The sequence below is a fragment of the Oncorhynchus keta genome, unplaced genomic scaffold, assembly GCF_023373465.1.
Source record: "Oncorhynchus keta strain PuntledgeMale-10-30-2019 unplaced genomic scaffold, Oket_V2 Un_contig_903_pilon_pilon, whole genome shotgun sequence".
NCBI classification, from domain to species: Eukaryota; Metazoa; Chordata; class Actinopteri; order Salmoniformes; family Salmonidae; genus Oncorhynchus; species Oncorhynchus keta.
The window spans coordinates 1-16,237 of NW_026290362.1; the positions used below are offsets into that span (position 1 = coordinate 1).

A 16,237-nucleotide genomic window follows, 5' to 3' on the forward strand; every position below is an offset into this window, starting at 1 on the left:
TACAGACACCTGATGGTTAACACCACCTGGTGGACACAGAGGAACTCTGCAGCTGGACATTAACTCACTACAGACACCTGATGGGTTAACACCACCTGGTGGACACAGAGGAACTTTGCATGGGACATGAACTTCATACAGACACCTGATGGTTAATTAACACCACCTGATGGACACAGAGGAATACTGCAGCTGGACATTAACCTACTACAGACACCTGATGGTTAACACCACCTGGTGGACACAGAGAAACACTGCAGCTTGACATTAACCTCTTACAGACACCTGATGGTTAATTAACAACACCTGGTGGACACAGAGGAACACTGCAGATGGACATTAACCTCTTACAGACACCTGATGGTTAACAACATCTGGTGGACAGAGGAACTCTGCAGTGGGACATTAACCTCTTACAGACACCTGATGGTTAACACCACCTGGTGGACACAGAGGAACACTGCAGCTGGACATTAACCTCTTACAGACACCTGATGGTTAATTAACAACACCTGGTGGACACAGAGGAACACTGCAGATGGACATTAACCTCTTACAGACACCTGATGGTTAACACCACCTGGTGGACACAGAGGAACTCTGCAGCTGGACATTAACCTCTTAACAGACAACAGGTTTACAACACATGAGAATCATAAAATAGGAATTCATTCATTTCTTCAGAGGCTACTCTCGTTGTTTGCTCTGGTAGTCAGCGATGGAGGTTAGTGTGTGTGTGTGTGTGTGTGTGTGTGTGTGTGTGTGTGTGTGTGTGTGTGTGTGTGTACCTGTGAGGGGTGTCCAGCCACCACCCACTCCTCTCGTTCTTTACTCTGGTAGTCAGCGATGGAGGCCTTGCTGAGGCGGGCGGAGGGAAGAGAACATGGCCTCCTCTACTTTACCCAGCCAGTCCTCTACGTTACCACGCGCCTTCAGACCTTTAGCCAGGCCCACCTACACACACAGAATGAACACACACAGAATGAACACACACAAATACACACCAAATATTGTATTCGAAGTCAAGGATAACATTTTAATCTCCTCTCCTTCAGGTGAGACCATGACCAGTACCTATCAGGTGAGACCATGACCAGTATATTACCTACCTTCCTCTTCAGGTGAGACCATGACCAGTATATTACCTACCTTCTCTCCTTCAGGTGAGACCATGACCAGTATATTACCTACCTTCTCTCCTTCAGGTGAGACCATGACCAGTATATTACCTACCTTCTCTCCTTCAGGTGAGACCATGACCAGTATATTACCTACCTCTCTCCTTCAGGTGAGACCATGACCAGTATATTACCTACCTTCCTCTCCTTCAGGTGAGACCATGGCCAGTATATTACCAGGTGAGACCATACCTTCTCTCTCTCAGGTGAGACCATGACCAGTATATTACCTACCTTCTCTCTCTCAGGTGAGACCATGAGGCCAGTATATTACCTACCTTCTCTCTCTTCAGGTGAGACCATGACCAGTATATTACCTACCTTCTCTCTCTCAGGTGAGACCATGACCAGTATATTACCTACCTTCTCTCTCTCAGGTGAGACCATGACCAGTATATTACCTACCTTCTCTCCTTCAGGTGAGACCATGGCCAGAATGTCGTTGCTGTAGACCTTCTCCTGCTCTCCGTCTGCAGGCTGCGTTGTCATGGCGCCGGGGGGCGGAGGGGGCAGCAGGGCGAACTCCAGGCGGGCGATAGCATCAAAACACTTCCTGAGGTGGGGCTGAACGGCCTGGGGGTTCCTGGTCTGAGCCAAGATCTCCAGGAGCTCATCGTTGGACAGGAAGTAGAACCTGGGAACGGTACCGAGAGACGGACGCGTTGATTCAGGAAGTGTCTTCCAACATTTCACCACAGGGAACATCACAACACAGTGGGACATGACATCAGCAGATGAACCAAGTGGTTCAGATGTTGACCACCAATCCTGGTCCTAGAGAGATACATGCAGACAGCACAGTACCTGGGGAAGATGACTCTCTTGGACTCCAGGTAGGCCTCCAGACACTTCTGGATCTGATCTAGCAGGGCGTTGTTGTTCTGGAAGATCTCCAGCAGACCTGTAGAGAGACAAAGAGAACAGGGGAGGGGGGTGATACCCCTCTCTCTCTCTCTTGAGTGTGTGAGTATGTGTGTGAGAGAGAGTTAGTTACCTGGCTGTGTAGCAGCCCTCAGAGCATTGGGAAGCCTGTTGACCTTCCTCATAATCTCCTTCCAGGACTTGTCCACCTGGAGGAACATCTTGGCTTCAGCAGGAAGCTGTCTCTGGATGTCTGGAGCACTGAAGATACTCTCCAGATACAGCCAGTTACGCTGACACGTCAGCCACTCTTCCTACGGGAGGGAGGGAGGGAGAGAGAGAGAGAGAGGGAGGGAGGGAGGGAGGGAGGAGGGAGGGGGGAGAGGAGGGAGAGAGAGAGGGGGGAGAGGAGAGAGGGAGAGAGAGAGAGAGAGGGAGAGAGGGAGAGAGAGAGGAGAGAGAGAGAGAGAGAGAGAGAGAGAGAGAGAGAGAGAGAGAGAGAGGGAGGGAGGGAGAGGTAAATCAGTGAGAGAAAGAGGGTTAGGATTAGAAGGGTAGAGGGGGAGAAGGAGGAGAGAATTACCTAGCATTTGATACATGACCATTAGCATTTGATACATGACCATTAGCATTTGATACATGACCATTAGCATTTGATACATGGCCATTAGCATTTGAAACATGACCATTAGCATTTGATACATGACCATTAGCATTTGATACATGACCATTAGCATTTGATACATGACCATTAGAATTTGATACATGACCATTAGCATTTGATACATGACCATTAGCATTTTATACATGACCATTAGCATTTGATACATGACCATTAGCATTTTATACATGACCATTAGCATTTGATACATGACCATTAGCATTTGATACATGACCATTAGCATTTTATACATGACCATTAGCATTTGATACATGACCATTAGCATTTTATACATGACCATTAGCATTTTATACATGACCATTAGCATTTGATGCATGACCATTAGCATTTTATACATGACGATTAGCATTTGATACATGACCATTAGCATTTGATATATGACCATTAGCATTTTATACATGACCATTAGCATTTGATACATGACCATTAGCATTTGATACATGACCATTAGCATTTGATACATGACCATTAGCATTTGATACATGACCATTAGCATTTGATACATGACCATTAGCATTTGATACATGACCATTAGCATTTGATACATGACCATTTGACGTATAAAACAGCATCATCACACAGTACCATCCATTTGATCTGGTCTCTAGTCTCTCACCTTGAGTTTAGCCAAAACAGTAAATGAATGTGATTGGTCTCGGTCTCACCAGTGTCTGGCTGAAGAGGTTTAGCTGCCTCTGCCACTCGTCTACTCTGGTCTTGATGGGTCCGACGTAGCGAGAGGACGCCACCGTGGCCATGTTGATGGTACTGTCATCCAGCAGCACCTGAATGTCATCAGTTCCTCCCAGGATGAACAGGTCTTTAGACTCCCGGTGGGGAGAGAACCGAAACTCCGTGGTCTTCCAGGAATCCTCAACCTGGGCACAGTGGGGTTGAGTTTAGACAATAGGAATAACAGGAAGTAGAACTACAACATGTTCTTCCTGGGTCTTTCCTACCTTTTAAGGATGGTCTCCAGCGATGCCTCTCCTGAAGCCTGTCCTGACACCTGGAAGAGGAGAACCAGACTGGGTCAAACACTTTACTGTACTGCTTCTGTTTGGCCTGGTTCACCTGCTACAACGGAATGGATACATACAACTACATCAACAAGTCTGTGGTTGGTCCCTCCTGTATGTCCATGTCATAGCAGATGTTACCTCCTGTATGTCCATGTCATAGCAGAGGGAGGGTGGTCCCTCCTGTATGTCCATGTCATAGCAGATGTTACCTCCTGTATGTCCATGTCATAGCAGAGGAGGGTGGTCCCCCTGTATGTCCATGTCATAGCAGATGTTACCTCCTGTATGTCCATGTCATAGCAGATGTTACCTCCTGTATGTCCATGTCATAGCAGAGGGAGGGATGTTACCTCCTGTATGTCCATGTCATAGCAGAGGGAGTCCCTCCTGTATGTCCATGGCAGATGTTACCTCCTGTATGTCCATGTCATAGCAGAGGAGGGTGTTACCTCCTGTATGTCCATGTCATAGCAGAGGGAGGGTGTTACCTCCTGTATGTCCATGTCATAGCAGATGTTACCTCCTGTATGTCCATGTCATAGCAGAGGGAGGGTGTTACCTCCTGTATGTCCATGTCATAGCAGATGTTACCTCCTGTATGTCCATGTCATAGCAGAGGGAGGGTGTTACCTCCTGTATGTCCATGTCATAGCAGAGGGAGGGTGTTACCTCCAGTATGTCCATGTCATAGCAGAGGGAGGGTGTTACCTCCTGTATGTCCATGTCATAGCAGTGGGAGGGTGTTACCTCCTGTATGTCCATGTCATAGCAGAGGGAGGGTGGTACCTCCTGTATGTCCATGTCATAGCAGATGTTACCTCCTGTATGTCCATGTCATAGCAGAGGGAGGGTGGTCCCTCCTGTATGTCCATGTCATAGCAGAGGGAGGGTGGTCCCTCCTGTATGTCCATGTCATAGCAGGGAGGGTGTTACCTCCTGTATGGTCATAGCAGAGGGAGGGTGTTACCATGTCCTGGTACCTATGTCCATGTCATAGCAGAGGGAGGGTGTTACCTCCTGTATGTCCATGTCCTGTTATGTCCATGTCATAGCAGAGGGAGGGTGTTACCTCCTGTATGTCCATGTCATAGCAGAGGGAGGGTGTTACCTCCTGTATGTCCATGTCAGAGGGATAGTTACCTCCTGTAGTCCATGTCATTGCAGAGGGAGGGTGGTACCTCCTGTATGTCCATGTCCATGTCATAGCAGATGTTACCTCCTGTATGTCCATGTCATAGCAGAGGGAGGGTGACCTCCTGTATGGTGTGGTACCTCCTGTCCATGTCCAGATGTCCTGTATGTCCATGTAGCAGAGGGAGGGTGTTACCTCCTGTATGTCCATGTCATAGCAGAGGGAGGGTGGTACCTCCTGTATGTCCATGTCATAGCAGAGGGAGGGTGGTACCTGTATGTCCTGTATGGTCCATGTCATAGCAGAGGGAGGGTGGTACCTCCTGTATGTCCATGTCATAGCAGAGGGAGGGGGTGTTAGCAGAGGGAGGGTTTATCTCCTGTATGTCCATGTCATAGCAGAGGGAGGGTGGTACCTCCTGTATGTCCATGTCATAGCAGAGGGAGGGGTGTATTATGTCATAGCAGAGGGAGGGTCCTGTATGTCCATGTCATAGCAGAGGGAGGGTGTTACCTCCTGTATGTCCATGTCATAGCAGAGGGAGGGTGTTACCTCCTGTATGTCCATGTCATAGCAGAGGGAGGGTGTTACCTCCTGTAGCAGAGGGAGGGGTGTCCATGTCATAGCAGAGGGAGGGTGGTACCTCCTGTATGTCCATGTCATAGCAGAGGGAGGGTGGTACCTCCTGTATGTCCATGTCATAGCAGAGGGAGGTGGTACCTCCTGGCATGCCCATGTCATAGCAGAGGGAGGGGTGTTACCTCCTGTATGTCCATGTCATAGCAGAGGGAGGGTGTTACCTCCTGTATGTCATGTCATAGCAGAGATGTTACCTCCTGTATGTCCATGTCATAGCAGAGGGTGTTACCTCCTGTATGTCCATGTCATAGCAGATGTTACCTACTGTATGTCCATGTCATAGCAGAGGGATGTTACCTCCTGTATGTCCATGTCATAGCAGAGGGTGTTCCCTCCTGGGTGGTACCTCCTGTATGTCCATGTCATAGCAGATGTTACCTCCTGTATGTCCATGTCATAGCAGAGGGAGGGTGTTACCTCCTGTATGTCCATGTCATAGCAGAGGGAGGGTGTTACCTCCTGTATCGTCCATGTTCGCTGTAGCTGAAGATGTTGAGTCCCTCCAGAGAGGCCAGAGTTTGAGGTTCCTCCCAGGAGACTGGCCTCTATGACGGCCTCCATGTCCAATCAGAGGGAGATGTGTCCCAGTGTCTGCCCTTCAGACACGGTCCATGTTAGCAGAGGGAGGGTGGCAGGTCTCCTGATCACTGGGAGCTGGAGCGAAAAGACACACGTTACACACACTCCTGTACAGCCAGGTAACACATCATCCATGTCCATGTCATAGCAGCCAGGTATGTCCACAGCACACCCCACAGCCAGGTAACACACACCTCCATGTCATAGCCAGGTAACACACACACCCTGTATACAGCCAGGTAACACACACAGAGGGGAGGGTGTTACTCCACAGCCAGGTAACATGTCATAGCACCTCCTGTATGTCCAGCCAGGTAACACACCTCCTGTATGTCCATGTCATAGCAGAGGACCCTGTATGTCCATGTCATACAAAACATTACATGTCAACAGGGAGTGTTACTTCCTGTATGTCCATGTTGAGCAGAGGGAGGGTGGTACCTCCTGTATGTCCATGTCATAGCAGAGGGAGGGTGTTACCTCCTGTATGTCCATGTCATAGCAGAGGGAGGGGTGTTACTGTATGTCCACAGCACTGTATGTCCATGTATAGCAGAGGGAGGGTGCACCTGTCATAGCAGGCACCTACTACCAGGGTGGTACCCCATGTCATAGCAGAGGGAGGGTGGTACCTCCATGTCCTTAAATCCTGTATGTCATAGCAGTCTTACCCATTCACCCTCTGTAATGGCACAGATACCTACTGTATGTCCATGTTCAGATGTTACCTACTGTATGTCCATGTCATCAGATGTTACCTCCTGGCTTAAACATCATAGCAGATGTTACCTCTGTATGTCCATGTTAGCAGAGGGAGGGTGTTACCCATGTCATAGCAGAGGGAGGGTGTTACCTCTCCTGAGTCCTCCAGAGAGGCCCCCTTCATCTCAGAGACATCTGTGATCACTGGGAGCTGGAGCGAGAAAAGACACACGTTACACACACCCACAGCCAGGTAACACACACACCCGCAGCCAGGTAACACACACACCCACAGCCACAACACACACCCACAGCCAGGTAACACACATCACCCACAGCCAGGTAACACACACACCCACAGCCAGGTCAGCCAGGTAACATTCACACACCCTGAGTGTGTAGCAACACCTTCCTAATATTGAGTTGCACCCCCAGAGAATGCAGTTCTTGACACACTCAAACGGGTGCACCTCTACTACCATATCAAAGGCACTTAAATCCTTTGTACATTCACCCTCATGGCACAATCCATGTTTCAATTGTCTCACTGGCTTAAACACTTTAACCCGTCTCCTCCCCTTCATCTACACTAATTGAACCGTGACATCAGGGATCATCGCTTTCAATTCAAGTCTGTCAGCACCTTCTGTCACAACCTTCTGTCATCACATCATACATCAACTGGGAGAATCATCCTACACAACACACATCATATCAACATCAACTGGAGAGAATCATCCTACACACACACATCATATCTACATCAACTGGGGAGAATCATCCTACACAACACACATCATATCAACATCAACTGGAGAGAATCATCCTACACAACACACATCATATCAACATCAACTGGAGAGAATCATCCTACACAACACACATCATATCTACATCAACTGGAGAGAATCATCCTACACAACACACATCATATCAACATCAACTGGGGAGAATCATCCTACACAACACACATCATATCTACATCAACTGGAGAGAATCATCCTACACAACACACATCATATCAACATCAACTGGAGAGAATCATCCTACACAACACACATCATATCTACATCAACTGGAGAGAATCATCCTACACAACACACATCATATCAACATCACCTGGAGAGAATCATCCTACACAACACACATCATATCTACATCACCTGGAGAGAATCATCCTACACAACACACATCATATCTACATCAACTGGAGAGAATCATCCTACACAACACACATCATATCAACATCACCTGGAGAGAATCATCCTACACAACACACATCATATCTACATCAACTGGAGAGAATCATCCTACACAACACACATCATATCAACTGGGGAGAATCATCCTACACAACACACATCATATCTACATCACCTGGAGAGAATCATCCTACACAACACACATCATATCAACATCACCTGGAGAGAATCATCCTACACAACACGCATCATATCTACATCAACTGGAGAGAATCATCCTACACAACACACATCATATCTACATCAACTGGAGAGAATCATCCTACACAACACACATCATATCTACATCAACTGGAGAGAATCATCCTACACAACACACATCATATCTACATCAACTGGAGAGAATCATCCTACACAACACGCATCATATCTACATCACCTGGAGAGAATCATCCTACACAACACACATCATATCAACATCACCTGGAGAGAATCATCCTACACAACACGCATCATATCTACATCAACTGGAGAGAATCATCCTACACAACACACATCATATCTACATCAACTGGAGAGAATCATCCTACACAACACACATCATATCTACATCAACTGGAGAGAATCATCCTACACAACACGCATCATATCTACATCAACTGGAGAGAATCATCCTACACAACACACATCATATCTACATCAACTGGAGAGAATCATCCTACACAACACGCATCATATCTACATCAACTGGAGAGAATCATCCTACACAACACGCATCATATCTACATCACCTGGAGAGAATCATCCTACACAACACACATCATATCTACATCAACTGGAGAGAATCATCCTGCACAACACACATCATATCTACATCACCTGGAGAGAATCATCCTACACAACACACATCATATCTACATCAACTGGAGAGAATCATCCTACACAACACGCATCATATCTACATCAACTGGAGAGAATCATCCTACACAACACGCATCATATCTACATCAACTGGAGAGAATCATCCTACACAACACACATCATATCAACATCACCTGGAGAGAATCATCCTACACAACACACATCATATCTACATCACCTGGAGAGAATCATCCTACACAACACACATCATATCAACATCAACTGGGGAGAATCATCCTACACAACACACATCATATCTACATCACCTGGAGAGAATCATCCTACACAACACACATCATATCTACATCAACTGGAGAGAATCATCCTACACAACACACATCATATCTACATCAACTGGAGAGAATCATCCTACACAACACACATCATATCTACATCAACTGGAGAGAATCATCCTACACAACACACATCATATCTACATCACCTGGAGAGAATCATCCTACACAACACACATCATATCTACATCACCTGGAGAGAATCATCCTACACAACACACATCATATCAACATCACCTGGAGAGAATCATCCTACACAACACACATCATATCAACATCACCTGGAGAGAATCATCCTACACAACACACATCATATCTACATCACCTGGAGAGAATCATCCTACACAACACACATCATATCTACATCACCTGGAGAGAATCATCCTACACAACACACATCATATCTACATCACCTGGAGAGAATCATCCTACACAACACACATCATATCAACATCAACTGGAGAGAATCATCCTACACAACACACATCATATCAACATCACCTGGAGAGAATCATCCTACACAACACACATCATATCAACATCAACTGGAGAGAATCATCCTACACAACACACATCATATCTACATCAACTGGAGAGAATCATCCTACATAACACACATCATATCTACATCAACTGGAGAGAATCATCCTACATAACACACATCATACCTTCTCCCTCATGCCCTCAACGTGCTCTTTGAGTCGTGGAACCACACTGTTGGGTGGCAGGCCTTTCTCCAGCTGGTTCACACACTTGGCATATTTATTGACCTGGGCACTCAGAGTCTCTGGGTCCAACTCCTCAAACTTACACTGTGAGGGAGAGAGAAAAGGACAGGTGGAGTATACTACTGTTATTACATACACTGAGAAGACAGGTGGAGTATACTACTGTTATTACATACACTGAGAAGACAGGTGGAGTATACTACTGTTATTACATACACTGAGAAGACAGGTGGAGTATACTACTGTTATTACATACACTGAGAAGACAGGTGGAGTATACTACTGTTATTACATACACTGAGAAGACAGGTGGAGTATACTACTGTTATTACATACACTGAGAAGACAGGTGGAGTATACTACTGTTATTACATACACTGAGAAGACAGGTGGAGTATACTACTGTTATTACATACACTGAGAAGACAGGTGGAGTATACTACTGTTATTACATACACTGAGAAGACAGGTGGAGTATACTACTGTTACTACATACACTGAGAAGACAGGTGGAGTATACTACTGTTACTACATACACTGAGAAGACAGGTGGAGTATACTACTGTTATTACATACACTGAGAAGACAGGTGGAGTATACTACTGTTACTACATACACTGAGAAGACACGTGGAGTATACTACTGTTATTACATACACTGAAGACAGGTGGAGTATATTACTGTTATTACATACACTGAGAAGACACGTGGAGTATACTACTGTTATTACATACACTGAGAAGACAGGTGGAGTATACTACTGTTATTACATACACTGAGAAGACAGGTGGAGTATACTACTGTTACTACATACACTGAGAAGACAGGTGGAGTATACTACTGTTATTACATACACTGAGAAGACAGGTGGAGTATACTACTGTTATTACATACACTGAGAAGACAGGTGGAGTATACTACTTTTATTACATACAATGAGAAGACAGGTGGAGTATACTACTGTTATTACATACACTGAGAAGACACGTGGAGTATACTACTGTTATTACATACACTGAGAAGACAGGTGGAGTATACTACTGTTATTACATACACTGAGAAGACAGGTGGAGTATAATACTGTTATTACATACACAGAGAAGACAGGTGGAGTATACTACTGTTACTACATACACTGAGAAGACAGGTGGAGTATACTACTGTTATTACATACACTGAGAAGACAGGTGGAGTATACTACTGTTATTACATACACTGAGAAGACAGGTGGAGTATACTACTGTTATTAAATACACTGAGAAGACACGTGGAGTATACTACTGTTATTACATACACTGAGAAGACAGGTGGAGTATACTACTGTTATTACATACACTGAGAAGACAGGTGGAGTATACTACTGTTATTACATACACTGAGAAGACAGGTGGAGTATACTACTGTTATTACATACACTGAGAAGACAGGTGAAGTATACTACTGTTATTACATACACTGAGAAGACAGGTGGAGTATATTACTGTTATTACATACACTGAGAAGACAGGTGGAGTATACTACTGTTATTACATACACTGAGAAGACAGGTGGAGTATACTACTTTTATTACATACAATGAGAAGACAGGTGGAGTATACTACTGTTATTACATACACTGAGAAGACAGGTGGAGTATACTACTGTTATTACATACACTGAGAAGACAGGTGGAGTATACTACTGTTATTACATACACTGAGAAGACAGGTGGACTATACTACTGTTATTAAATACACTGAGAAGACAGGTGGAGTATACTACTGTTATTACATACACTGAGAAGACAGGTGGAGTATACTACTGTTATTACATACACTGAGAAGACAGGTGGAGTATACTACTGTTATTACATACACTGAGAAGACAGGTGGACTATACTACTGTTATTAAATACACTGAGAAGGAAGACACACAGGCAGTTAGAATATGTTGCTGTCGCCTCATTTTCGGACAAAATCGTATTAACTTTTGCAGTGTGGTCAGAATGCAAAAGGTGAGACTTTGAGACAGTGAAGAATAGAGGAACAACCCCCTTTGTCAGAAGTGTATGGTAGGGAACACAGTGTTGTGTGTGTGATATCTAACCCCCTGCATGGTTCCATACTGTACCTCCATCCAGCCAGCCTGCAGGGCGTCCCACTCCTCCAGAGAGTCCCACAGCAGCTGTTTCAGTTTCACCTCTGCACTCAGCTCCTCTAACGCCTCGTACTTAGTCACCTCCACCTACAGAGGCAAGGGGTTAGAGGTCAGAGAGGGATGACTCATCTCTTCTAATGCCTCATACTTAGTCACCTCCACCTACAGAGGCAAGGGGTTAGAGGTCAGAGAGGGATGACTCATCTCTTCTAACGCCTCATACTTAGTCACCTCCACCTACAGAGGCAAGGGGTTAGAGGTCAGAGAGGGATGACTCATCTCTTCTAACGCCTCGTACTTAGTCACCTCCACCTACAGAGGCAAGGGGTTAGAGGTCAGAGAGGGATGACTCATCTCTTCTAATGCCTCATACTTAGTCATCTCCACCTACAGAGGTCAGGGGTTAGAGGTCAGAGAGGGGTCACTGAGCTCTTCTAACGCCTCATACCTAGTCACCTCCACCTACAGAGGTCAGGGGTTAGAGCTCAGAGAGGGGTCACTCATCTCCACTAACGCATCATACTTAGTCACCTCCACTTACAGAGGCAATGGGTTAGAGGTCTGAGAGGGGTCACTCATCTCCACTAACGCCTCATACTTAATCATCTCCACCTACAGAGGTCAGGGGTTAGAGCTCAGAGAGGGACAACTCATCTCCACTAATGCCTCATACTTAGTCACCTCCACCTACAGAGGTCAGGGGTTAGAAGTCAGAGAGGTGTCACTCATCTCCACTAACGCCTCGTACTTAGTCACCTCCACCTACAGAGGCAATGGGTTAGAGGTCAGAGAGGGGTCACTCATCTCCACTAACGCCTCATACTTAATCATCTCCACCTACAGAGGTCAGGGGTTAGAGCTCAGAGAGGGACAACTCATCTCCACTAATGCCTCATACTTAGTCATCTCCACCTACAGAGGTCAGGGGTTAGAAGTCAGAGAGGTGTCACTCATCTCCACTAACGCCTCGTACTTAGTCACCTCCACCTACAGAGGCAATGGGTTAGAGGTCAGAGAGGGGTCACTCATCTCCACTAACGGCTCAAACTTAGTCATCTCCACCTACAGAGGTCAGGGGTTAGAGCTCAGAGAGGGACAACTCATCTCCACTAACGCCTCATACTTAGTCACCTCAACCTGCAGAGGTCAGGGGTTAGAAGTCAGAGAGGTGTCACTCACCTCCACTAACGCCTCGTACTTAGTCACCTCAACCTACAGAGGCAAGGGGTTAGAAGTCAGAGAGGGGTGTCTCTACTTGAGGGTAGTGGACAAGACGGGTGCCAAGGCCAGGGAGAAAGGGGTCAATGAGGGATAGAGAATATAGGCATCCTTTGAAAGAGACACTTAATCTGAATTGCCTCAATCAATGCACATCCAGGTGTGAAAAAGTGCCAAAGGGAAGATACTTAATCGCACAACAGTAAGTTACTCTACATTTAACTATACTGTTTCTCTCAAGGAACGATGGTGAAAAGTGGTGTTTTACTGTCTTCTAGTGGTCAGAAGACGTACTGTATCCTTTTACTCTGCATCTACAGTGGGGCAAAAAAGTATTTAGTCAGCCACCAATTGTGCAAGTTCTCCTACTTAAAAAGATGAGAGAGGCCTGTAATTTTCATCATAGGTACACTTCAACTATGACAGACAAAATGAGAAAAGAAAATCACATTGTAGGATTTTGAATGAATTTATTTATTGAATCGTATAGTATTGTTTTGTATAGTATTGTAGAATATTGTATTGTATAGTATAGTATCATATAGTATGGTATGGTATTGTATAGCATGGTATTGTATTATATTGTATAGTATGGTACAGTATGGTATTGTATAGTATGGTATTGTATAGTATTGTATTGTAGAATATTGTATAGTATGGTATAGTATGGCACTGTAGAATATTGCATTGCATAGTATATGGTATATGGTGTGGTATGTGGTATGGTATAGTATGGTATTGTATAGTATTGTATAGTATGGTATTGTATTGTATGGTATTGTATGGTATTGTATAGTATGGTATTGTATTGTATGGTATTGTATAGTATAGTATTGTTTTGTATAGTATTGTATTGTAGAATATTGTATTGTATAGTATAGTATCGTATAGTATGGTATGCTATTGTATAGCATGGTATTGTATTATATTGTATAGTATGGTATTGTATAGTATTGTATTGTAGAATATTATATAGTATGGTATTGTATAGTATGGCACTGTAGAATATTGCATTGCATAGTATAGTATGGTATAGTATGGTATTGTATAGTATTGTATAGTATGGTATTGTATTGTATGGTATTGTATGGTATTGTATAGTATAGTATTGTATTGTATATTATGGTACTGTAGAATATTGTATTGTATAGTATCGTATAGTATGGTATGGTATTGTATAGTATGGTGTTGTATTGTATGGTATTGTATAGTATAGTATTGTATTGTATAGTATGGTACTGTAGAATATTGTATAGTATAGTATAGTATAGTATAGTATTGTAGAATATTGTATAGTATGGTATAGTATGGCACTGTAGAATATTGCATTGCATAGTATAGTATGGTACAGTATGGTATTGTATAGTATTGTATAGTATGGTGTTGTATTGTATGGTATTGTATAGTATAGTATTGTATTGTATAGTATGGTATTGTAATGTATTGTATTGTATGGTATTGTATGGTATTGTATGGTATGGTATTGTATTGTATGGTATTGTATTGTATTGTATGGTATGGTATGGTATTGTATGGTGTTGTATTGTATTGTATAGTATAGTATTGTATAGTATGGTACTGTAGAATATTGTATTGTATAGTATAGTATAGTATTGTATAGTATAGTAGAACCTTGAAGTTCTTCTGGAAAGACTTGTACTGGAAGGCCTGGTTCTGCAGCTCGTCTATGGAGACCTGGACCTCGTCCAGCAGCAGACGGACCTTGGGACGCTCAGCGTTGATGTCCATGATCTGATTGTTCTGGGGAGCAGAGATCAACACATACACACAGTTATACATGGGTCAGGGACGGGCAACTGTTTTACTCGCAGCAAAATGTCACCTAGGGCCCCAAGAAGGCTAGGGCCTGCTCTGCCTGCGTGCTTGAGTATGGATGTTTATTTGACCTTTATTTAACTAGGCAAGTCAGTTAAGAACAAATTCTTATTTTCAATGACGGCCAAGGAACAGTGGGTTAACTGCCTGTTCAGGGCAGAACGACAGATTTGTACCTTGTCAGCTCGGGGGTTTGAACTTGCAACCTTCCGGTTACTAGTCCAACGCTCTAACCACTAGGCTACCCTGCCGCCCCTCCCTGGATGTGGGTATGCAGACCCACGAGCCACAGCGGCCACTCACTATGAGCTCAGATTTTTAATGGCTCCAACCCCCATCAAAGTTGTCCCTCCCTGGTCTGGACCAAACCCATACACATCTCTATTTACCCTACTCTGACTGACAAAATGATCTTTTCAGGTCAGTTGATTTAGAGCACAACGACCTGGGGACGAGGAACCCAGTTGTAAATGACTATCATATCCAGAGACTAATGTCTACATTCTTAGCTTTTTCCACGGTTATTTATAAAGCCTGTCTGGGGACAAACACTGACCCTTAGCGTGATGCTGAAGCTAGTGTGATACAATGCATCTGAACGTTGACCCTTGACCTCTAGTTACCTGAGCCTGCTGTTTGACCCTCTTGACCTCCTTGTTGAGGTCGGTGATGTCCCGTTGGAGGTGGACACAGAACTTGTCCACGTTGGCGTCCTTCTCTCCCCACGGCCTTGTCGATGGCGTTGCGTACGCCGGTGACTGAGGGTTTCAGGGTGGCGTAGACGGCAAAGTCCTCAGGAGGGCTGGGCACGGGTAGGAGTCTATCAGCTTGTACATCTGGGACACGGTCTCTGTCTGCTCGTCCAACCACTCCATCTGACACACAAACACACAGACCATGAAAGAACTGGCAGTGTTTACCCCAGATGTTTTCCTAGGCGGGCCATGCTGGCTGAAAACAGAAATTCGGCGAAAGTCCTTTCCCAGAAACATCCAAGAAAGACTTTCACCTGACAACATGAACCCAACACTACTGACTCCCTTGGTCATCTTTCCCAGGAGTTTGGTAATGAGTAATGTAACAATGACTACAGTGTGATACAAAGTGA

At 44.7% G+C, this 16,237-nt stretch overlaps 2 protein-coding genes across 2 annotated transcripts; both read right to left on the reverse strand.

Annotated features, from left to right (window-relative positions):
• Positions 1-792: 792 nt before the first annotated feature.
• On the reverse strand, positions 793-7,327 carry LOC127927024 (dynein axonemal heavy chain 6-like). The gene is made up of 7 exons (XM_052512673.1): positions 7,310-7,327; positions 6,947-7,006; positions 3,387-3,599; positions 2,173-2,353; positions 1,983-2,079; positions 1,584-1,812; positions 793-954 (listed from the first exon to the last, which is right to left on the reverse strand). Exons 1-7 carry the CDS (start codon positions 7,325-7,327, stop codon positions 841-843), a joined length of 912 nt encoding a protein of 303 aa, XP_052368633.1. The 3' UTR covers positions 793-840.
• A 2,286-nt stretch (positions 7,328-9,613) lies between these two features.
• On the reverse strand, positions 9,614-15,934 carry LOC127927023 (dynein axonemal heavy chain 6-like). Its single transcript, XM_052512672.1, has 4 exons — positions 15,753-15,934; positions 14,926-15,054; positions 12,049-12,162; positions 9,614-10,023 (listed from the first exon to the last, which is right to left on the reverse strand). The coding sequence occupies exons 2-4, from the start codon at positions 15,040-15,042 to the stop codon at positions 9,874-9,876; spliced, it is 381 nt and encodes a 126-aa protein (XP_052368632.1). The 5' UTR covers positions 15,043-15,054; positions 15,753-15,934; the 3' UTR covers positions 9,614-9,873.
• Positions 15,935-16,237: the final 303 nt, after the last annotated feature.

Bases quoted from the DNA above. Each gene is read 5' to 3' on its own strand.
- LOC127927024 (XM_052512673.1), bottom strand. The intron at 3,600-6,946 runs GTAACACCCTCC...CACTGTGCCCAG, and splicing joins CTCTGGAGGACTCAGGAGAG to GTTGAGGATTCCTGGAAGAC. The intron at 2,080-2,172 runs GTAACTAACTCT...GTCTCTCTACAG, and splicing joins GAGGGCTGCTACACAGCCAG to GTCTGCTGGAGATCTTCCAG.
- LOC127927023 (XM_052512672.1), bottom strand. From the start codon at position 15,042: ATGGACATCAACGCTGAGCGTCCCAAGGTCCGTCTGCTGCTGGACGAG. The intron at 12,163-14,925 runs GTTCTACTATAC...TTGCCTCTGTAG, and splicing joins CTTTCCAGAAGAACTTCAAG to GTGGAGGTGACTAAGTACGA. The intron at 10,024-12,048 runs GTACAGTATGGA...TCTCCCTCACAG, and splicing joins TGCAGGCTGGCTGGATGGAG to TGTAAGTTTGAGGAGTTGGA.